We start from the raw sequence: 24,695 nt of genomic DNA, 5'->3' as shown, positions 1-24,695 counted from the left end.
CGTCCCAATGCACAGACACGCCTGCATTCGCCCGACCACCCCTGGTCACTACCCACAAACCGCACTTCCTGTCAATCAATATCGGAAAGGGGTCTGCGTACACGCTGCGTGTAGTCTGCGTACGCCTTACCCGACCGCACTGTCTAGTTCACGCACGCGCAGTGCGATGCATGCGCAGTACAAAAACATCGGCCAAGTGTGTGCGTTCTCTCCTTTGCGTTGCTTGCTGAATCAGGCCCTAGGTACACTTTGGATTTTTTACATCATTATAGAATATAAAGTTGCCTCCATGGGGTATTTAAAAGATATGAGTTCCACAAAATATCTTTAAAATACTCTTTAGTAGGTTTGTATTTATAGAAATGATAGAGTATAGGTAAGGAAGAGGTTTAGCGGTAAATTTACTAAAGTGAGAGTTTTTAGAAGTGAGTTTTAAAAGTGATGTTGCCCATAGCAACCAATCAGATTCTACTTAACATTTAACTAGCACCTTCTAGAAGATAATAGCTAGAATCTGATTGGTTACTATGGGCAACATCACTTTTAAAACTCACTTCTAAAAACTCTCTCTTTAGTAAATGTACCCCTTAGTATGGTGAACTTGGGTTCTTATTCAGTAGAATAAGTAATTGTTTATAACTTCTAATATTCCATCCATGATAACTTATCATTGTATCTAGGCTTGCATTGAGAGTTGTTATAGAGTACTGGGTAGAGAAGAGGTTTGTTATGGAGAATTACCGGGGTTTGAATCCCAGCAGAATAAGTTTATTTTTTTTAAGTGCATTATTTATGTGTTCATGTTTTTATTTTATTCATCTAATTAAAAATTCAATGTATATCATAATTATATTGGATGTTAAGACATGCCGGTATGTATATAACCAAGTATAATGCGTTAAGAATGAATATCACTATTATCATTATTATATATTTTTACCTAATATTATATATTCACATCACTCTGGTACTGAAATCAAATGCAACATGTGAAAGCCAGTTTGGATTTTGCTCATGTGGACTACACCTGCGGTGAAAGCAAAGAACCAATAAGAATGGAGAAAATAAAAAACAGCTGATATTTAAAGCCGTCAATGGATTAATACAATCACTCTTTGATACAGCTACTAACAGGAGCGAAACGCCTTAGATAAGCTGCGAGGAGCTATTATAGGTGGTTATCAGCTGCTCACCGTTGGATTGGACCTGTGCTTGCTGAGTTCATGACATTTACAGTGCCTGTGTTGCCATGCAAGGAGTCCGGGTTAGATCGGCTCTACATGTGAAGGCCCCCATGTGTATAAAAATCTTTCCCTTTTTCAATCGATTGTGGCAATTCTGCAATTTGCAATCGATTGAAAAAGGGAAAGATTTTTATACACAATCGATTGCAAATTGCACGATTGCTGCAATCAATCTCTGATGTATGGGGGCCTTGAGACGTGAGTCTCTATATCACTCACCTGCACATTGTGCACAGAATTACCTGCTCGCAGTGAGAAGGAATATATACACATACAGGCTGCATGTTAGACCATCTGGAGCTGAACTGTGTAAGTGAATACACAACTCATTCACAGTTATATGAAATAAGCAGCCGCTGGTACAATAAGTATTGGCAACACTAGCAAATCTACTTTCAATATCGTTCTATACATGCAATGGACTCGGATATTCCTTTCTTAATTGGATTTAGGACAAAGAACCTAATGACACAGGTCTGACTGTCTTCCTATATTTTATGGTGCAATAATGACATACTGTACCCATGGACCATAATTACTGTTTGATACAAATGTCATTTTTATGTTATATTTGTATATATTTTTATATATATATATATTTTTATTATTTGGTATACTATAAATGCATAAATGTGTTGAGTATCATAGTAGCATGATGAATTTTAGAATTTATTTAACAAAATGTATTATATTCTATATGCAGGCATGTCTAAATCTTATTTCAGCCAAAGCAAATTAGAGAGGTTAATTATTAGCGCAGCACCTTTCCATACAAAATGAGGAATTTGCAAATATTGCATTCAGTGAACCTCAAGACGTCCAGAAATCAAATTCAAGGACCAACTGGTGTGAATTGAGGTCCAAGATAGGCAAAGAGACTTTGAAAAATTCAAATTTCACAAGTGTGGAAGACATCAACGGCAGTAATAGTAACAGCAGCCCTTTGTTTGTGAATACAGAGTCTGTTGGTGTGGTCCACTCAGTCAGCGAGGAGAGTCTTACTGCTAACACTTCCAAGAAAAGTGGACTCAAGTTACTTAAAATGTTGATGCTTTCTTATTTGTCTAACCCTAAATTGTTTCCAGGTTGCTGCGTGAAAGCTTTAAATAAATATGTAACAGTTCCTGCACGGTTGTGTAAGACCACTAGAGCCAAGGAGAGGATCTTCCACCAATAGCAGCCACCCGTTGTTCCCTTAGTGATAGATATTCACAGCTGTACTTATGCGGCCACCTGGATTTAAGCCTCCAGCAGTAGAGGCTTACACAACCGACGAGAGACTGCAGGACTGCTGCCTGGATACAAGATTGAGCTGAGAAGTGGCAGTCCTTCCACTACAAGAACTAGCTGGAGTGACGCTGCAGGTAGATAGCAACTTGCACAGGAATATGGACAAGGAACACTAGCAGCAGCAAATGGTGAAGGTCTCAGGTACGTCTTGGGACTTTGGTGCAGCTGGGTCGCCAGGCATGTGGCTAGACAACAAGTTCAAGCTGTGGAGCAGGAGTGACCTGTACTGTTGTACTGTTGGGTTTCAGGCTATGATGAGACAGACAAAAAATCCGGTGCGGCAGTGCCGCGGACTGTGGAGCGGCTGGAGAGTGGTCTGGAGTGACCAGGCCGCAGGCTATCGGATAACTGGACTGAAGACTATGATGTGGCTATGCCGCGGCTAAGGTATGACAGGCAGGCGGATGCTGATGCGGTTTTGACCGTAGACTAAAGCAACTGGTCCATGGATGGTGATGTGGCCTAAGGTACAACATGAACTATAATCTGGGCCACTGGATGAAGTAACAAGCTTAGGTTCAAGGTGCGGCCTTGAGGGCCAAGGTGCGGCAAGAGTAGCAAGATGTGGCCTTGAGGGCCGAGGTGTGACAAGATCAGCAAGGTGTGGCCTTGAGTGCCAAGATGCGGCCATGAGAGCCAAGGTGCGACAAGAACAGCAAGGTGCGGCCTTGAGGGCTGAGGTGCAACAAATCAGCAAAGTGTGGCCTTGAGGCCCGAGGTGCGACAAGCGTAGCAAGGTGCAGCCTTGAGGGCAGAGGTGCGGTCTTGAGGCCGAGGTGCAACAAGCCACCGACTACGATATGACAGACAGATGATCACAGGTGCGGCTTAGAACACAGGCTGGAGGCAGTGAGATGGAGGTCCCTGCTGGCTTGAAGTGGCTGGTCACTGACTGACGTGACTAGACAGGCTGTGGTGTGGAAATGCCGCGGGCGGACTGCAGAGAGATTGGGTGCGGCTGCAGAAGTCGCTGCTCCGGATGGTATCAACAGCAAGGATGTGAGCGGGTATCACAACAGCAGAGACCAGGACGACGTATGATCAGGACAACAGGTGAACTGATGATAATAACTACTGAACGCAGAAACTCAGAACAAGGTGAGATCGGTTAAACTCAGGCTTCAGAGCACAGGGACGAACACATACTCTGGAAGTCAGACAATATCACAAGCCCGAAATGTAGGGCTGGCTTTAACTTAACAGAAGCAGGAACCAATCAGAGCAATCCCTGCAGAGACCTTCCATATTCACAGGATGGATTGCAGCTGACAGCTGCACACAAACTGACAGGCAGGAATGCAGCAATGACCTGCACACAGACACAGAGTTCCAGCTGCCTGCGACAGCCGACACTGGAATCAAGGCATGATGCAATGTCCTAGTCGCCTGAAATGGCCGGGACCTTCCAACAAGATGATCTGCTGTCGTGGACCATAACAGAATGTTTGTGTAACATGGAGAATCTTGTTAGGGTATAGGCAAGTATGTTCTGCCATATCACTGCAACCTGTACACACATAGGACCTCATTCAGAGTCGGTCGTAAGCGGCCGCTCGGCCGTACGCCTAACGACTGCAAAACTGAAAAAGGAAGCGATCGCACGGCCGGTCGGTCGCAACCAAAGTGACGCCCATATGTGAACAATGCACCTCCTCTAGCTAGCGAGTGATAGCAGCTAGCGATCGTGTCAATCGGTGTCAGTCACTGTATGTCAATTTTCTTCTGATGGTTGCGGCCGCTTGTGTTGTGTGCAAATTACACCAAAAATTAACAAAAAAACGCATAGAATAAGCCATCACCATGAAATTTATTTATTCTTATTTTTCGCTAATGCAAACGCAGCTGAATCAATTACAAGCCAATTAGCAGTGTTATTAGCTACAACAACGATTGTTAGCTGCTTGCATTGTGTGGCACAAAATTGAAACATCAGTCATAACATCAGTCACATTCGATTGTATCGATTGTACTCTGGGGCTTGAGAGAGCACATACCCAACCTCAAGCTGTACGATCAGCCAGGCCTCTAACCTGCTCACAGAGTGACGTTTTACTACTTCCAGCCTTCTATGTCGGTCGTAGCAGGTAATTTATGTACGCCCCTAAAACGCCCTGAAAACGGTGAGGAACGCCTGCGTTTTTAGACCACCGCCCCCGTCAACACCCACAAACGGCCTTTCATGTCAATCTACTCTCGGAAGCCACTTCCTGCTCGTAAGCCATACGATCGACAGTATTTTGGATCGCACGGTCTCGTACGCACATGCGCACAACTAACCGTACGCATGCGTGGTTTGGAAACATCGGATGTGTACGACCGAACAGCCGCTTACGACCGACTCTGAATGAGGTCCATAATCCTATAGCTCGAGTGTGGGTAAAATATTGGTTACCCGGCTGCCATATTCTCCTGGATTCGGACAGCTGGCTCTGTAACTGGCTCTCACATGGAAAAATCCCCACTATGAAATATAAGGATTGCAGCAACATAGACTATAGGCCCGATTCATTACGGATTGCAACTGCAACAGCGTACGCAGACCGGTGGATGGTGCGCACTGCGCATGCCTACACATCGCAGTGGGCGTGAGTGAGTTAGCATTGCGATCGCTCTACGATCACTCACGCAGAAAGAGTGAGTGACGGGAGGTAAGTGTTTGGGGGTGGTGACAGGGGAGTGGTCTGAGAAACGCAGGCGTGTCTGTCCGTTTGAACACCATTGCGTGGGCGTGCATAAATTAACCACTGCGACGGCATACGCAGCTTGTGTACTCACTGCGTACATCAAGGTTAGTAATTTCTGAGTAAGGTCAGACCTGCTGTCAGTCTGCGTGAGGGGCCGATGGTCCTCGATGTTACCGATGTATATGCAGGACTGAGAGGTATTATGGATGTGAGATAGCGGTAGTGGGTGTCTCTATGCTGGTTGTGCGACAGCTTTGCGATTGCATTCATTAGCATATTTTCACAGCAGCCCTCCGTGCGTAATCGCAGCTGCGACTTCAATAGTGATCCACTATTAATCAGGCCCTATATACATAGAGAGTGTGACCACACCTAGCAATAATATTAATATAAATTGGGAGACATGAAATCTCCTTCCATCCAGGTCCTATATGAAACTGGTAGACCATGCCCTAAGTTCATGTTTCATGATGATTTATTTTTTGCAGCACTAAAAACCTGGGAGCTTGTTTGGGGACTGTGGACATCGGAATAAGTCCTATTGGCCAAGTAACCCTAATTTTCAGGGAAAGTCATGGGTTTTAATGAATAAGTCAATGGGAATTCCTCTTTTTATTCTGTTAATAAAATCCTATTCTCACCGTCTATTCTTCTTTCATCTCTCAGCTTTATAATGTAATAGTGCTAAGGATGTAGTTATGCATTATATGTATCATTATGCACAGTGATTATAGTAGTGATGCTGTTGCCATGGCAATGAGTGTCAGCAGCCCTCCATGGTCTGTCAGACAGCGCCACCTATCGGCGTCAGCTGCGATTACACGAATATACACATCTCTGTACTTTACAGTGCGAGGATGAAGTTATCTTCTTATTCCGCCAGCTTCTTAGTCTCAGACAGCGCCACCTACCGTCTGCAGAGGAGGCCACAGGCAGACGTAAGGCCACGGTATGCACAATGACAGACTTGCCGGAAGCGTCTGCGCAGTAGAGGCCAGGAGGAGGTGGGCGGGAGCGCGCAGGCGGCGGGGTCGCGCATGCGCGGTAGCGGGGTGAGAGGCAGGAGCGGGCACCGACATTGGATCCGGCCTTCTGCTCCCTACACTCCCTACCAGACAGTATGTCCCCCCTGTAACGCACTCAGACCGTGTCTTGCTGCCACCACCGCCATGGAGTTTGCGGAGCTCATCAAAACACCCCGTGTGGATAAGGTTGTCCTCCACCGGCCCTTTCACCCTCCAGTGGGCGGGACCCTGTGCCTGACCGGTCACCACCTCATCCTCAGCTCCAGGCAGGACAACAGCGAGGAGCTCTGGCTGCTGCACTCCAACATCGACTCTATAGACAAGAGGTAATGTGACCTGTGCCCCCCCATACATGGTGTCACCTGTGCTTATACTGTACGTACCCCCATAGTGTCACCTGTGCCTATACTGTATACCCCCATAGTGTCACCTGTGCCTATACTGTATGTACCCCCATAGTGTCACTTGTGCCTATACTGTTTGTACCCCATAGTGTCACTTGTGCCTATACTGTATGTACCCCCATAGTGTCACCTGTGCCTATACTGTACCCCCATAGTGTCACCTGTGCCTATACTGTATGTATCCCCATAGTGTCACCTGTGCCTATACTGTATGTACCCCCATAGTGTCACCTGTGCCTATACTGTATGTATCCCCATAGTGTCACCTGTGCCTATACTGTATGTACCCCCATAGTGTCACCTGTGCCTATACTGTATGTACCCCCATAGTGTCACTTGTGCCTATACTGTATGTACCCCCGTAGTGTCACCTGTGCCTATACTGTACCCCCATAGTGTCACCTGTGCCTATACTGTATGTACCCCCATAGTGTCACCTGTGCCTATACTGTATGTACCCCCATAGTGTCACTTGTGCCTATACTGTTTGTACCCCATAGTGTCACTTGTGCCTATACTGTATGTACCCCCATAGTGTCACCTGTGCCTATACTGTATACCCCCATAGTGTCACCTGTGCCTATACTGTATGTATCCCCATAGTGTCACCTGTGCCTATACTGTATGTATCCCCATAGTGTCACCTGTGCCTATACTGTATGTACCCCCATAGTGTCACTTGTGCCTATACTGTTTGTACCCCATAGTGTCACTTGTGCCTATACTGTATGTACCCCCATAGTGTCACCTGTGCCTATACTGTACCCCCATAGTGTCACCTGTGCCTATACTGTACCCCCATAGTGTCACCTGTGCCTATACTGTACCCCCATAGTGTCACCTGTGCCTATACTGTATGTATCCCCATAGTGTCACCTGTGCCTATACTGTATGTACCCCCATAGTGTCACCTGTGCCTATACTGTATGTACCCCCATAGTGTCACCTGTGCCTATACTGTATGTACCCCCATAGTGTCACCTGTGCCTATACTGTACCCCCATAGTGTCACCTGTGCCTATACTGTATGTATCCCCATAGTGTCACCTGTGCCTATACTGTATGTACCCCCATAGTGTCACCTGTGCCTATACTGTATGTACCCCCATAGTGTCACTTGTGCCTATACTGTTTGTACCCCATAGTGTCACTTGTGCCTATACTGTATGTACCCCCATAGTGTCACCTGTGCCTATACTGTATGTACACCCATAGTGTCACCTGTGCCTATACTGTACCCCCATAGTGTCACCTGTGCCTATACTGTACCCCCATAGTGTCACCTGTGCATATACTGTACCCCCATAGTGTCACCTGTGCCTATACTGTATGTATCCCCATAGTGTCACCTGTGCCTATACTGTATGTACCCCCATAGTGTCACCTGTGCCTATACTGTATGTACCCCCATAGTGTCACCTGTGCCTATACTGTATGTACCCCCATAGTGTCACCTGTGCCTATACTGTACCCCCATAGTGTCACCTGTGCCTATACTGTATGTATCCCCATAGTGTCACCTGTGCCTATACTGTATGTACCCCCATAGTGTCACCTGTGCCTATACTGTATGTACCCCCATAGTGTCACCTGTGCCCCCCCATACATGGTGTCACCTGTGCTTATACTGTACGTACCCCCATAGTGTCACCTGTGCCTATACTGTACCCCCATAGTGTCACCTGTGCCTATACTGTACGGACCCCCATAGTGTCACTTGTGCCTATACTGTATGTATCCCCATAGTATCACCTGTGCCTATACTGTATGTATCCCCATAGTGTCACTTGTGCCTATACTGTATGTATCTCCATAGTGTCACCTGTGCCTATACTGTATGTATCCCCATAGTGTCACCTGTGCCTATACTGTATGTATCCCCATAGTGTCACTTGTGTCTATACTGTACCCCCATAGTGTCACCTGTGCCTATACTGTACCCCCATAGTGTCACTTGTGCCTATACTGTTTGTACCCCATAGTGTCACTTGTGCCTATACTATATGTAACCCCATAGTGTCACCTGTGCCTATACTGTATATCTCCATAGTGTCACCTGTGCCTATACTGTATGTAACCCCATAGTGTCACCTGTGCCTATACTGTATGTACACCCATAGTGTCACCTGTGCCTATACTGTACCCCCATAGTGTCACCTGTGCCTATACTGTACCCCCATAGTGTCACCTGTGCCTATACTGTATGTATCCCCATAGTGTCACCTGTGCCTATACTGTATGTAACCCACATAGTGTCACCTGTGCCTATACTGTACCCCCATAGTGTCACCTGTGCCTATACTGTACCCCCATAGTGTCACCTGTGCCTATACTGTACCCCCATAGTGTCACCTGTGCCTATACTGTATGTACCCCCATAGTGTCACCTGTGCCTATACTGTATGTACACCCATAGTGTCACCTGTGCCTATACTGTACCCCCATAGTGTCACCTGTGCCTATACTGTATGTATCCCCATAGTGTCACCTGTGCCTATACTGTATGTACCCCCATAGTGTCACCTGTGCCTATACTGTACCCCCATAGTGTCACCTGTGCCTATACTGTACGGACCCCCATAGTGTCACTTGTGCCTATACTGTATGTATCCCCATAGTGTCACTTGTGCCTATACTGTATGTATCCCCATAGTGTCACTTGTGCCTATACTGTATGTATCTCCATAGTGTCACCTGTGCCTATACTGTATATCCCCATAGTGTCACTTGTTCCTATACTGTATGTATCCCCATAGTGTCACATGAGCCTATACTGTATGTATCCCCATAGTGTCACCTGTGCCTATACTGTATCCCCATAGTGTCACTTGTGCCTATACTGTATGTATCTCCATAGTGTCACCTGTGCCTATACTGTATATCCCCATAGTGTCACTTGTTCCTATACTGTATGTATCCCCATAGTGTCACCTGAGCCTATACTGTATGTATCCCCATAGTGTCACCTGTGCCTATACTGTATGTATCCCCATAGTGTCACCTGTGCCTATACTGTATCCCCATAGTGTCACTTGTGTCTGTACTGTACCCCCATAGTGTCACCTGTGCCTATACTGAACCCCCATAGTGTCACTTGTGCCTATACTGTTTGTACCCCATAGTGTCACTTGTGCCTATACTGTATGTAACCCCATAGTGTCACCTGTGCCTATACTGTACCCCCATAGTGTCACCTGTGCCTATACTGTACCCCCATAGTGTCACCTGTGCCTATACTGTATGTATCCCCATAGTGTCACCTGTGCCTATACTTAATGTACCCCCATAGTGTCACCTGTGCCTATACTGTACCCCCATAGTGTCACCTGTGCCTATACTGTACCCCCATAGTGTCACCTGTGCCTATACTGTATGTATCCCCATAGTGTCACCTGTGCCTATACTGTATGTATCCCCATAGTGTCACCTGTGCGAATACTGTATGTACCCCCATATTGTCACTTGTGCCTATACTGTATGTATCCCCATAGTGTCACCTGTGCCTATACTGTATGTACACCCATAGTGTCACCTGTGCCTATACTGTATGTACACCCATAGTGTCACCTGTGCCTATACTGTATGTATCCCCATAGTGTCACCTGTGCCTATACTGTATGTATCCCCATAGTGTCACCTGTGCCTATACTGTATGTATCCCCATAGTGTCACCTGTGCCTATACTGTACCCCCATAGTGTCACCTGAGCCTGTACTGTACCCCCATAGTGTCACCTGTGCCTGTACTGTACCCCCATAGTGTCACCTGAGCCTGTACTGTATCCCCATAGTGTCACCTGAGCCTGTACTGTACCCCCATAGTGTCACCTGTGCCTATACTGTATGTACCCCCATAGTGTCACCTGTGCCTATACTGTACCCCCATAGTGTCACCTGTGCCTATACTGTACGGACCCCCATAGTGTCACTTGTGCCTATACTGTATGTATCTCCATAGTGACACCTGTGCCTATACTGTATATCCCCATAGTGTCACTTGTTCCTATACTGTATGTATCCCCATAGTGTCACCTGAGCCTATACTGTATGTACCCCCATAGTGTCACCTGTGCCTATACTGTACCCCCATAGTATCACCTGTGCCTATACTGTATGTATCCCCATAGTGTCACTTGTGCCTATACTGTATGTATCTCCATAGTGACACCTGTGCCTATACTGTATATCCCCATAGTGTCACTTGTTCCTATACTGTATGTATCCCCATAGTGTCACCTGAGCCTATACTGTATGTATCCCCATAGTGTCACCTGTGCCTATACTGTATCCCCATAGTGTCACTTGTGCCTATACTGTATGTATCTCCATAGTGTCACCTGTGCCTATACTGTATATCCCCATAGTGTCACTTGTTCCTATACTGTATGTATCCCCATAGTGTCACCTGAGCCTATACTGTATGTATCCCCATAGTGTCACCTGTGCCTATACTGTATGTATCCCCATAGTGTCACCTGTGCCTATACTGTATCCCCATAGTGTCACTTGTGTCTATACTGTACCCCCATAGTGTCACCTGTGCCTATACTGTACCCCCATAGTGTCACTTGTGCCTATACTGTTTGTACCCCATAGTGTCACTTGTGCCTATACTGTATGTAACCCCATAGTGTCACCTGTGCCTATACTGTATATCCCCATAGTGTCACCTGTGCCTATACTGTATGTACCCCCATAGTGTCACCTGTGCCTATACTGTATGTACAGTACACCCATAGTGTCACCTGTGCCTATACTGTACCCCCATAGTGTCACCTGTGCCTATACTGTACCCCCATAGTGTCACCTGTGCCTATACTGTATGTATCCCCATAGTGTCACCTGTGCCTATACTGTATGTACCCCCATAGTGTCACCTGTGCCTATACTGTATGTATCCCCATAGTGTCACCTGTGCCTATACTGTATGTACCCCCATAGTGTCACCTGTGCCTATACTGTACCCCCATAGTGTCACCTGTGCCTATACTGTACCCCCATAGTGTCACCTGTGCCTATACTGTATGTATCCCCATAGTGTCACCTGTGCCTATACTGTATGTACCCCCATAGTGTCACCTGTGCCTATACTGTACCCCCATAGTGTCACCTGTGCCTATACTGTACCCCCATAGTGTCACCTGTGCCTATACTGTATGTATCCCCATAGTGTCACCTGTGCCTATACTGTATGTATCCCCATAGTGTCACCTGTGCCAATACTGTATGTACCCCCATATTGTCACTTGTGCCTATACTGTATGTATCCCCATAGTGTCACCTGTGCCTATACTGTATGTACACCCATAGTGTCACCTGTGCCTATACTGTATGTACACCCATAGTGTCACCTGTGCCTATACTGTATGTACCCCCATAGTGTCACCTGTGCCTATACTGTACCCCCATAGTGTCACCTGTGCCTATACTGTACCCCCATAGTGTCACCTGTGCCTATACTGTACCCCCATAGTGTCACCTGAGCCTGTACTGTACCCCCATAGTGTCACCTGTGCCTGTACTGTACCCCCATAGTGTCACCTGAGCCTGTACTGTATCCCCATAGTGTCACCTGAGCATGTACTGTACCCCCATAGTGTCACCTGTGCCTGTACTGTACCCCCATAGTGTCACCTGAGCCTATACTGTATCCCCATAGTGTCCCCTGTGCCTATACTGTATGTATCCCCATAGTGTCACCTCAGCCTATACTGTACCCCCATAGTGTCACCTGTGCCTATACTGTACCCCCTTAGTGTCAGCTGTACCCCCATAGTGTTACCTGTGCCTATACTGTACCCCCATAGTGTCACCTCGGCCTATACTGTATGTACCCCCATAGTGTCACCTGTGCCTATACTGTATGTACCCCCGTAGTGTCACTTATGCCTATACTGTATGTACCCCCATAGTGTCACCTGTGCCTATACTGTATGTATCCCCATAGTGTCACCTGTGCCTATACTGTATGTATCCCCATATTGTCACTTGTGCCTATACTGTATGTATCCCCATAGTGTCACCTGTGCCTATACTGTATGTATCCCCATACTGTCACCTGTGCCTATACTGTATGTACATAGTGTCACCTGTGCCTATACTGTACCCCCATAGTGTCACCTGAGCCTGTACTGTACCCCCATAGTGTCACCTGTGCCTGTACTGTACCCCCATAGTGTCACCTGAGCCTGTACTGTATCCCCATAGTGTCACCTGAGCCTGTACTGTACCCCCATAGTGTCACCTGTGCCTGTACTGTACCCCCATAGTGTCACCTGAGCCTATACTGTATCCCCATAGTGTCCCCTGTGCCTATACTGTATGTATCCCCATAGTGTCACCTCAGCCTATACTGTACCCCCATAGTGTCACCTGTGCCTATACTGTACCCCCTTAGTGTCACCTGTACCCCCATAGTGTTACCTGTGCCTATACTGTACCCCCATAGTGTCACCTCGGCCTATACTGTACGGACCCCCATAGTGTCACCTGTGCCTATACTGTATGTACCCCCGTAGTGTCACTTATGCCTATACTGTATGTACCCCCATAGTGTCACCTGTGCCTATACTGTATGTATCCCCATAGTGTCACCTGTGCCTATACTGTACCCCCATAGTGTCACTTGTGCCTATACTGTATGTATCCCTATAGTGTCACTTGTGCCTATACTGTACCCCCATAGTGTCACTTGTGCCTATACTGTACCCCCATTGTGTCACTTGTGCCTATACTGTACCCCCATAGTGTCACTTGTGCCTATAGTGTACCCCCATAGTGTCACTTGTGCCTATACTGTATGTACCCCCATAGTGTCACTTCTGCCTATACTGTATGTATCCCCATAGTGTCACCTGTACCTATACTGTATGCACCCCCATAGTGTCACCTGTGCCTATACTGTATGTAACCCCATAGTGTCGCCTGTGCCTATACTGTATGTACCCCCGTAGTGTTGCCTGTGCCTATACTGTATGTACCCCCGTAGTGTTGCCTGTGCCTATACTGTATGTACCCCCGTAGTGTCACCTGTGCTTATATTGTATGTATCCCCATACTGTCACCTGTGCCTATACTGTATGTACCCCCATAGTGTCACCTGTGTCTATACTGTATACCCCCATAGTGTCACCTGTGCCTATACTGTATGTACCCCCATAGTGTCACTTGTGCCTATACTGTATGTATCCCCATAGTGTCACCTGTACCTATACTGTACCCCCATAGTGTCACCTGTGCCTATACTGTACCCCCATAGTGTCACCTGTGCCTATACTCTACCCCCATAGTGTCACCTGTGCCTGTACTGTACCCCCATAGTGTCACCTGAGCCTATACTGTACCCCCATAGTTTCACCTGTGCCTGTACTGTACCCCCATAGTGTCACCTGAGCCTATACTGTATCCCCATAGTGTCCCCTGTGCCTATACTGTATGTATCCCCATAGTGTCACCTCAGCCTATACTGTACCCCCATAGTGTCACCTGTGCCTATACTGTACCCCCTTATTGTCACCTGTACCCCCATAGTATTACCTGTGCCTATACTGTACCCCCATAGTGTCACCTCGGCCTATACTGTACGGACCCCCATAGTGTCACCTGTGCCTATACTGTATGTACCCCCGTAGTGTCATCCATGCCTATACTGTATGTACCCCCATAGTGTCACCTGTGCCTATACTGTATGTATCCCCATAGTGTCACCTGTGCCTATACTGTACCCCCATAGTGTCACTTGTGCCTATACTGTACCCCCATAGTGTCACTTGTGCCTATACTCTACTCCCATAGTGTCACTTGTACCTATACTGTACCCCCATAGTGTCACTTGTGCCTATACTGTATGTATCCCCATAGTGTCACTTGTGCCTATACTGTATGTATCCCCATATTTTCACTTGTACCTATACTGTATGTACCCCCATAGTGTCACCTGTGCCTGTACTGTATGTATCCCCATAGTGTCACCTGTGCCTATACTGTATGTATCCCCATAGAGTCACTTGTGCCTATACTGTATGTATCCCCATAGAGTCACTTGTGCCTATACTGTATGTATCCCCATAGTGTCACTTGTGCCTATACTGTATGTATCCCCATAGTGTCACTTGTGCCTATACTGTACCCCCATAGTGTCACCTGTGCCTATACTGTATGTATCCCCATATTGTCACTTGTGCCTATACTGTACCCCTATAGTGTCACCTGTGCCTATACTGTATGTACCCCCATAGTGTCACCTGTGCCTATACTGTATGTACCCCCATGGTGTCACCTGTGCCTATACTGTATCCCCATAGTGTCATCTGTGCCTATACTGTTCCCCCATAGTGTCATCTGTGCCTATACTGTATGTATCCCCATAGTGTCACTTGTGCCTATACTGTATGTATCCCCATAGTGTCATCTGTGCCTATACTGTATGTACCCCCATAGTGTCACCTGTGCCTATACTGTTTGTATCCCCATAGTGTCACCTGTGCCTATACTGTATGTATCCCCATAGTGTCACCTGTGCCTATACTGTATGTACCCCCATAGTGTCACTTGTGCCTATACTGTATGTACCCCCATAGTGTCACCTGTGCCTATACTGTATGTATCCCTATAGTGTCACTTGTGCCTATACTGTATGTATCCCCATAGTGTCACTTGTGCCTATACTGTATGTATCCCCATAGTGTCACTTGTGCCTATACTGTATGTATCCCCATAGTGTCACTTGTGCCTATACTGTACCCCCATAGTGTCACTTGTGCCTATACTGTACCCCCATAGTGTCACTTGTGCCTATACTCTATGTATCCCCATAGTGTCACCTGTGCCTATACTGTATGTATCCCCATAGTGTCACCTGTGCCTATACTGTATATCCCCATAGTGTCACCTGTGCCTATACTGTATGTATCCCCATAGTGTCACCTGTGCCTATACTGTATGTACCCCCATAGTGTCACCTGTGCCTATATTGTATGTATCCCCATAGTGTCACCTGTACCTATACTGTATGTATCCCCGTAGTGTCACCTCTGCCTGTACTGTATGTACCCCCATAGTGTCACTTGTGCCTATACTGTATGTATCCCCATAGTGTCACTTGTGCCTATACTGTACCCCCATAGTGTCACTTGTGCCTATACTGTATGTATCCCCATAGTGTCACTTGTGCCTATACTGTATGTATCCCCATAGTGTCACCTGTGCCTATACTGTATGTATCCCCGTAGTGTCACTTGTGCCTATACTGTATGTGTCCCCATAGTGTCACCTGTGCCTATACTGTATGTATCCCCATAGTGTCACCAGTGCCTATACTGTATGTACCCCCATAGTGTCACCTGTGCCTATACTGTTTGTATCCCCATAGTGTCACCTGTGCCTATACTGTATGTGTCCCCATAGTTTCACCTGTGCCTATACTGTATGTACCCCCATAGTGTCACCTGTGCCTATACTGTACCCTCATAGTGTCACCTGTGCCTATACTGTATGTATCCCCATAGCGTCACTTGTGCCTATACTGTATGTACCCCCATAGTGTCACTTATGCCTATACTGTATGTAGCCCCATAGTGTCACCTGTGCCTGTACTGTATGTTTCCCCACAGTGTCACCTGTGCCTATACTGTATGTACCCCCATAGTGTCACCTGTGCCTATACTGTATGTATCCCCATAGTGTCACCTGTGCCTATACTGTACCCCCATAGTGTCACCTGTGCCTATAATGTACCCCCATAGTGTCACCTGTGCCTATACTGTACCCTCATAGTGTCACCTGTGCCTATACTGTATGTATCCCCATAGTGTCACTTGTGCCTATACTGTATGTAACCCCATAGTGTCACCTGTGCCTATACTGAATGTATCCCCATAGTGTCACCTGTGCCTATACTGTATATCCCCATAGTGTCACTTGTGCCTATACTGTATGTACCCCCATAGTGTCACCTGTGCCTATACTGTATATCCCCATAGTGTCACCTGTGCCTATACTGTATGTACCCCCATAGTGTCACCTGTGCCTATACTGTATGTATCCCCATAGTGTCACCTGTGCCTATACTGTATATCCCCATAGTGTCACTTGTGCCTATACTGTATGTATCCCCATAGTGTCACCTGTGCCTATACTGTATATCCCCATAGTGTCACCTGTGCCTATACTGTATGTACCCCCATAGTGTCACCTGTGCCTATACTGTATGTACCCCCATAGTGTCACCTGTGCCTATACTGTATGTACCCCCATAGTGTCACTTGTGCCTATATTGTATGTATCCCCATAGTGTCACCTGTGCCTATACTGTACCCCCATAGTGTCACCTGTGCCTATACTGTATGTACCCCTGTGGTGTCACCTGTGCCTATACTGTATGTATACGCATAGTGTCACCTGTGCCTATACTGTATGTGTCCCCATAGTGTCACCTGTGCCTATACTGTACCCCCATAGTGTCACCTGAGCCTATACTGTACCCCATAGTATCACCTGAGCCTATAATGTATGTATCCCCATAGTGTCACCTGTGCCTATACTGTATGTATCCCCATAGTGTCACCTGTGCCTATACTGTACCCCATAGTGTCACCTGAGCCTATAATGTATGTATCCCCATAGTGTCACTTGTGCCTATACTGTACCCCCCTAGTGTCACCTGAGCCTTTACTGTATGTATCCCCATAATATCACCTGTGCCTATACTGTATGTATCTCCATAGTGTCACCTGTGCCTATACTGTATATCCCCATAGTGTCACTTGTTCCTATACTGTATGTATCCCCATAGTGTCACCTGAGCCTATAATGTATGTATCCCCATAGTGTCACCTGAGCCTATACTGTATGTATCCCCATAGTGTCACCTGTGCCTATACTGTATGTATCCCCATAGTGTCACCTGTGCCTATACTGTATGTATCCCCGTAGTGTCACCTGTGCCTATACTGTATGTATCCCCGTAGTGTCACCTGTGCCTATACTGTATATCCCCATAGTGTCACTTGTTCCTATACTGTATGTATCCCCATAGTATCACCTGTACCTATACTGTATGTACCCCCATTGTGTCACCTGTACCTGTACTGTATGTACCCCCATAGTGTCACTTGTGCCTATACTGTATGTATCCCCTTAGTGTCACCTGTGCCTATACTGTATGTACCCACATAGTGTCACCTGTGCCTATACTGTATGTACCCCCATAGTGTCACCTGTGCCTATACTGTATGTACCCCCATAGTGTCACCTTTGCCTATACTGTATGTATCCCCATAGTGTCACCTGTGCCTATACTGTATCCCCATAGTGTCACTTGTGTCTATACTGTACCCCCATAGTGTCACCTGTGCCTTTACTGTATGTATCCCTATAGTGTCACCTGTGCCTATACTGTATATCCCCATAGTGTCACTTATTCCTATACTGTATGTATCCCCATAGTGTCACTTGTGCCTATACTGTATGTATCCCCATAGTGTCACCTGTGCCTATACTGTACCCCCATAGTGTCAGTTGTGCCTATACTGTATGTACCCCATAGTGTCACTTGTGCCTATACTGTATGTAACCCCATAGTGTCACCTGTGCCTATACTGTATGTACCCCCATAGTGTCACCTGTGACTATACTGTATGTACCCCCATAGTGTCACCTGTGCCTATATTGTATGTATCCCCATAGTGTCACCTGTGCCTATATTGTATGTATCCCCATAGTGTCACCTGTGCCTATACTGTATGTACCCCCGTAGTGTCATTTGTGCCTATACTGTATGTACCCCCGTAGTGTCACCTGTGCCTGTACTGTATGTACCCCCGTAGTGTCACTTGTGCCTGTACTGTATGTACCCCCGTAGTGTCACTTGTGCCTGTACTGTATTTATCCCCATAGTGTCACTTGTGCCTATACTGTATGTATCCCCATAGTGTCACTTGTGCCTATACTGTACCCCCATAGTGTCACTTGTGCCTATACTGTATGTATCCCCATAGTGTCACTTGTGCCTATACTGTATGTATCCCCATAGTGTCACCTGTGGCTATACTGTATGTATCCCGTAGTGTCTCTTGTGCCTGTACTGTATGTACCCCCATAGTGTCGCTTGTGCCTATACTGTATGTACCCCATAGTGTCACTTGCGCCTATACTGTATGTATCCCCATAGTGTCACTTGCGCCTATACTGTATGTATCCCCATAGTGTCAATTGTGCCTATACTGTATATCCCCATAGTGTCACTTTTGCCTATACTGTATGTATCCCCATAGTGTCACCTGTACCTATACTGTATGTATCCCCATAGTGTCACCTGTGCCTATACTGTATGTATCCCCATAGTGTCACCTGTGCCTATACTGTACCCCCATAGTGTCACCTGTGCCTATACTGTATGTATCCCCATAGTGTCACCTGTGCCTATACTGTATGTACCCCCATAGTGTCACCTGTGCCTATACTGTATGTACCCCCATAGTGTCACCTGTGCCTATACTGTATGTGTCCCCATAGTGTCACCTGTGCCTATACTGTACCCCCATAGTGTCAGCTGAGCCTATACTGTACCCCATAGTGTCACCTGAGCCTATAATGTATGTATCCCCATAGTGTCACCTGTGCCTATACTGTATGTATCCCCTTAGTGTCACCTGTGCCTATACTATACCCCATAGTGTCACCTGAGCCTATAATGTATGTATCCCCATAGTGTCACTTGTGCCTATACTGTACCCCCCTAGTGTCTCCTGAGCCTATACTGTATGTATCCCCATAGTATCACCTGTGCCTATACTGTATGTATCTCCATAGTGCACCTGTGCCTATACTGTATGTATCCCCATAGTGTCACCTGTACCTATACTGTATGTATCCCCGTAGTGTCACCTGTGCCTATACTGTATGTACCCCCGTAGTGTCACCTGTGCCTGTACTGTATATACCCCCGTAGTGTCACTTGTGCCTGTACTGTATTTATCCCCATAGTGTCACTTGTGCCTATACTGTATGTATCCCCATAGTGTCACTTGTGCCTATTCTGTACCCCCATAGTGTCAGCTGAGCCTATACTGTATGTATCCCCATAGTGTCACTTGTGCCTATACTGTATGTATCCCCATAGTGTCACCTGTGCCTATACTGTATGTATCCCCGTAGTGTCACTTGTGCCTGTACTGTATGTACCCCCATAGTGTCACTTGTGCCTATACTGTATGTATCCCCATAGTGTCACTTGCGCCTATACTGAATGTATCCCCATAGTGTCAATTGTGCCTATACTGTATATCCCCATAGTGTCACTTGTGCCTATACTGTATGGATCCCCATAGTGTCACCTGTACCTATACTGTATGTATCCCCATAGTGTCACCTGTGCCTATACTGTATGTATCCCCATAGTGTCACCTGTGCCTATACTGTATATCCCCATAGTGTCACCTGTGCCTATACTGTATGTACCCCCATAGTGTCACCTGTGCCTATACTGTATGTACCCCCATAGTGTCACCTGTGCCTATACTGTATGTACCCCCATAGTGTCACTTGTGCCTATATTGTATGTATCCCCATAGTGTCACCTGTGCCTATACTGTACCCCCATAGTGTCACCTGTGCCTATACTGTATGTACCCCTGTGGTGTCACCTGTGCCTATACTGTATGTACCCCCATAGTGTCACCTGTGCCTATACTGTATGTACCCCCATAGTATCACCTGAGCCTATAATGTATGTATCCCCATAGTGTCACCTGTGCCTATACTGTATGTATCCCCATAGTGTCACCTGTGCCTATACTGTACCCCATAGTGTCACCTGAGCCTATAATGTATGTATCCCCATAGTGTCACTTGTGCCTATACTGTACCCCCCTAGTGTCACCTGAGCCTTTACTGTATGTATCCCCATAGTATCACCTGTGCCTATACTGTATGTATCTCCATAGTGTCGCCTGTGCCTATACTGTATATCCCCATAGTGTCACTTGTTCCTATACTGTATGTATCCCCATAGTGTCACCTGAGCCTATAATGTATGTATCCCCATAGTGTCACCTGAGCCTATACTGTATGTATCCCCATAGTGTCACCTGTGCCTATACTGTATGTATCCCCATAGTGTCACCTGTGCCTATACTGTATGTATCCCCGTAGTGTCACCTGTGCCTATACTGTATGTATCCCCATAGTGTCACCTGTGCCTATACTGTATATCCCCATAGTGTCACTTGTTCCTATACTGTATGTATCCCCATAGTATCACCTGTACCTATACTGTATGTACCCCCATTGTGTCACCTGTACCTGTACTGTATGTACCCCCATAGTGTCACTTGTGCCTATACTGTATGTATCCCCTTAGTGTCACCTGTGCCTATACTGTATGTACCCCCATAGTGTCACCTGTGCCTATACTGTATGTACCCCCATAGTGTCACCTGTGCCTATACTGTATGTACCCCCATAGTGTCACCTTTGCCTTTACTGTATGTATCCCCATAGTGTCACCTGTGCCTATACTGTATCCCCATAGTGTCACTTGTGTCTATACTGTACCCCCATAGTGTCACCTGTGCCTTTACTGTATGTATCCCTATAGTGTCACCTGTGCCTATACTGTATATCCCCATAGTGTCACTTATTCCTATACTGTATGTATCCCCATAGTGTCACTTGTGCCTATACTGTATGTGTCACCTGTGCCTATACTGTACCCCCATAGTGTCAGTTGTGCCTATACTGTATGTACCCCATAGTGTCACTTGTGCCTATACTGTATGTAACCCCATAGTGTCACCTGTGCCTATACTGTATATCCCCATAGTGTCACCTGTGACTATACTGTATGTACCCCCATAGTGTCACCTGTGCCTATATTGTATGTATCCCCATAGTGTCACCTGTGCCTATATTGTATGTATCCCCATAGTGTCACCTGTGCCTATACTGTATGTACCCCCGTAGTGTCATTTGTGCCTATACTGTATGTACCCCCGTAGTGTCACCTGTGCCTGTACTGTATGTACCCCCGTAGTGTCACTTGTGCCTGTACTGTATGTACCCCCGTAGTGTCACTTGTGCCTGTACTGTATTTATCCCCATAGTGTCACTTGTGCCTATACTGTATGTATCCCCATAGTGTCACTTGTGCCTATACTGTACCCCCATAGTGTCACTTGTGCCTATACTGTATGTATCCCCATAGTGTCACTTGTGCCTATACTGTATGTATCCCCATAGTGTCACCTGTGCCTATACTGTATGTATCCCGTAGTGTCTCTTGTGCCTGTACTGTATGTACCCCCATAGTGTCGCTTGTGCCTATACTGTATGTACCCCATAGTGTCACTTGCGCCTATACTGTATGTATCCCCATAGTGTCACTTGCGCCTATACTGTATGTATCCCCATAGTGTCAATTGTGCCTATACTGTATATCCCCATAGTGTCACTTTTGCCTATACTGTATATCCCCATAGCGTCACTTTTGCCTATACTGTATGTATCCCCATAGTGTCACCTGTACCTATACTGTATGTATCCCCATAGTGTCACCTGTGCCTATACTGTATGTATCCCCATAGTGTCACCTGTGCCTATACTGTACCCCCATAGTGTCACCTGTGCCTATACTGTATGTATCCCCATAGTGTCACCTGTGCCTATAGTGTCACCTGTGCCTATACTGTATGTGTCCCCATAGTGTCACCTGTGCCTATACTGTATGTGTCCCCATAGTGTCACCTGTGCCTATACTGTACCCCCATAGTGTCAGCTGAGCCTATACTGTACCCCATAGTGTCACCTGAGCCTATACTGTATGTATCCCCATAGTGTCACCTGTGCCTATACTGTATGTATCCCCTTAGTGTCACCTGTGCCTATACTGTACCCCATAGTGTCACCTGAGCCTATAATGTATGTATCCCCATAGTGTCACTTGTGCCTATACTGTACCCCCCTAGTGTCTCCTGAGCCTATACTGTATGTATCCCCATAGTATCACCTGTGCCTATACTGTATGTATCTCCATAGTGCACCTGTGCCTATACTGTATGTATCCCCATAGTGTCACTTGTGCCTATATTGTATGTATCCCCATAGTGTCACCTGTGCCTATACTGTACCCCCATAGTGTCACCTGTGCCTATACTGTATGTACCCCTGTGGTGTCACCTGTGCCTATACTGTATGTATACGCATAGTGTCACCTGTGCCTATACTGTATGTGTCCCCATAGTGTCACCTGTGCCTATACTGTACCCCCATAGTGTCACCTGAGCCTATACTGTACCCCATAGTGTCACCTGAGCCTATAATGTATGTATCCCCATAGTGTCACCTGTGCCTATACTGTATGTATCCCCATAGTGTCACCTGTGCCTATACTGTACCCCATAGTGTCACCTGAGCCTATAATGTATGTATCCCCATAGTGTCACTTGTGCCTATACTGTACCCCCCTAGTATCACCTGTGCCTATACTGTATGTATCTCCATAGTGTCACCTGTGCCTATACTGTATATCCCCATAGTGTCACCTGTGCCTATACTGTATGTATCCCCGTAGTGTCACCTCTGCCTGTACTGTATGTACCCCCATAGTGTCACTTGTGCCTATACTGTATGTATCCCCATAGTGTCACTTGTGCCTATACTGTACCCCCATAGTGTCACTTGTGCCTATACTGTATGTATCCCCATAGTGTCACTTGTGCCTATACTGTATGTATCCCCATAGTGTCACCTGTGCCTATACTGTATGTATCCCCGTAGTGTCACTTGTGCCTATACTGTATGTGTCCCCATAGTGTCACCTGTGCCTATACTGTATGTATCCCCATAGTGTCACCAGTGCCTATACTGTATGTACCCCCATAGTGTCACCTGTGCCTATACTGTTTGTATCCCCATAGTGTCACCTGTGCCTATACTGTATGTATCCCCATAGTATCACCTGTGCCTATACTGTATGTATCTCCATAGTGCACCTGTGCCTATACTGTATGTATCCCCATAGTGTCACTTGTGCCTATATTGTATGTATCCCCATAGTGTCACCTGTGCCTATACTGTACCCCCATAGTGTCACCTGTGCCTATACTGTATGTACCCCTGTGGTGTCACCTGTGCCTATACTGTATGTATACGCATAGTGTCACCTGTGCCTATACTGTATGTGTCCCCATAGTTTCACCTGTGCCTATACTGTATGTACACCCATAGTGTCACCTGTGCCCATACTGTATGTACCCCCATAGTGTCACCTGTGCCTATACTGTACCCTCATAGTGTCACCTGTGCCTATACTGTATGTATCCCCATAGCGTCACTTGTGCCTATACTGTATGTACCCCCATAGTGTCACTTATGCCTATACTGTATGTAGCCCCATAGTGTCACTTATGCCTATACTGTATGTAGCCCCATAGTGTCACCTGTGCCTGTACTGTATGTTTCCCCACAGTGTCATCTGTGCCTATGCTGTATGTACCCCCATAGTGTCACCTGTGCCTATACTGTATGTACCCCCATAGTGTCACCTGTGCCTATACTGTACCCCCATAGTGTCACCTGTGCCTATAATGTACCCCCATAGTGTCACCTGTGCCTATACTGTACCCCCATAGTGTCACCTGTGCCTATACTGTATGTATCCCCATAGTGTCACTTGTGCCTATACTGTATGTAACCCCATAGTGTCACCTGTGCCTATACTGAATGTATCCCCATAGTGTCACCTGTGCCTATACTGTATATCCCCATAGTGTCACTTGTGCCTATACTGTATGTACCCCCATAGTGTCACCTGTGCCTATACTGTATATCCCCATAGTGTCACCTGTGCCTATACTGTATGTACCCCCATAGTGTCACCTGTGCCTATACTGTATATCCCCATAGTGTCACCTGTGCCTATACTGTATATCCCCATAGTGTCACCTGTGCCTATACTGTATGTACCCCCATAGTATCACCTGTGCGTATACTGTATGTATCCCCATAGTGTCACCTGTGCCTATACTGTATGTATCCCCTTAGTGTCACCTGT

At 46.5% G+C, this 24,695-nt stretch overlaps 1 protein-coding gene across 1 annotated transcript in view; it reads left to right on the top strand.

The window, feature by feature from the left end:
* The first annotated feature begins 6,195 nt into the window (after positions 1-6,195).
* MTMR9 (myotubularin related protein 9) overlaps positions 6,196-24,695 on the top strand; it is a 64,201-nt gene continuing 45,701 nt past the window's right edge. The window contains exon 1 of the mRNA XM_088447543.1: positions 6,196-6,569. Coding sequence (XP_088303669.1) covers positions 6,256-6,569 — 314 coding nt within the window. The 5' untranslated portion in view covers positions 6,196-6,255. The remainder of the gene's footprint in view (positions 6,570-24,695) is intronic.

Source organism: Taudactylus pleione, unplaced genomic scaffold (genome assembly GCF_031769625.1).
Source record: "Taudactylus pleione unplaced genomic scaffold, aTauple2 ptg000434l, whole genome shotgun sequence".
Classification (NCBI taxonomy): domain Eukaryota; kingdom Metazoa; phylum Chordata; class Amphibia; order Anura; family Myobatrachidae; genus Taudactylus; species Taudactylus pleione.
The sequence above is the reverse complement of the archived record's forward strand: the minus strand, read 5'-3'. Positions and strand labels throughout refer to the sequence as shown.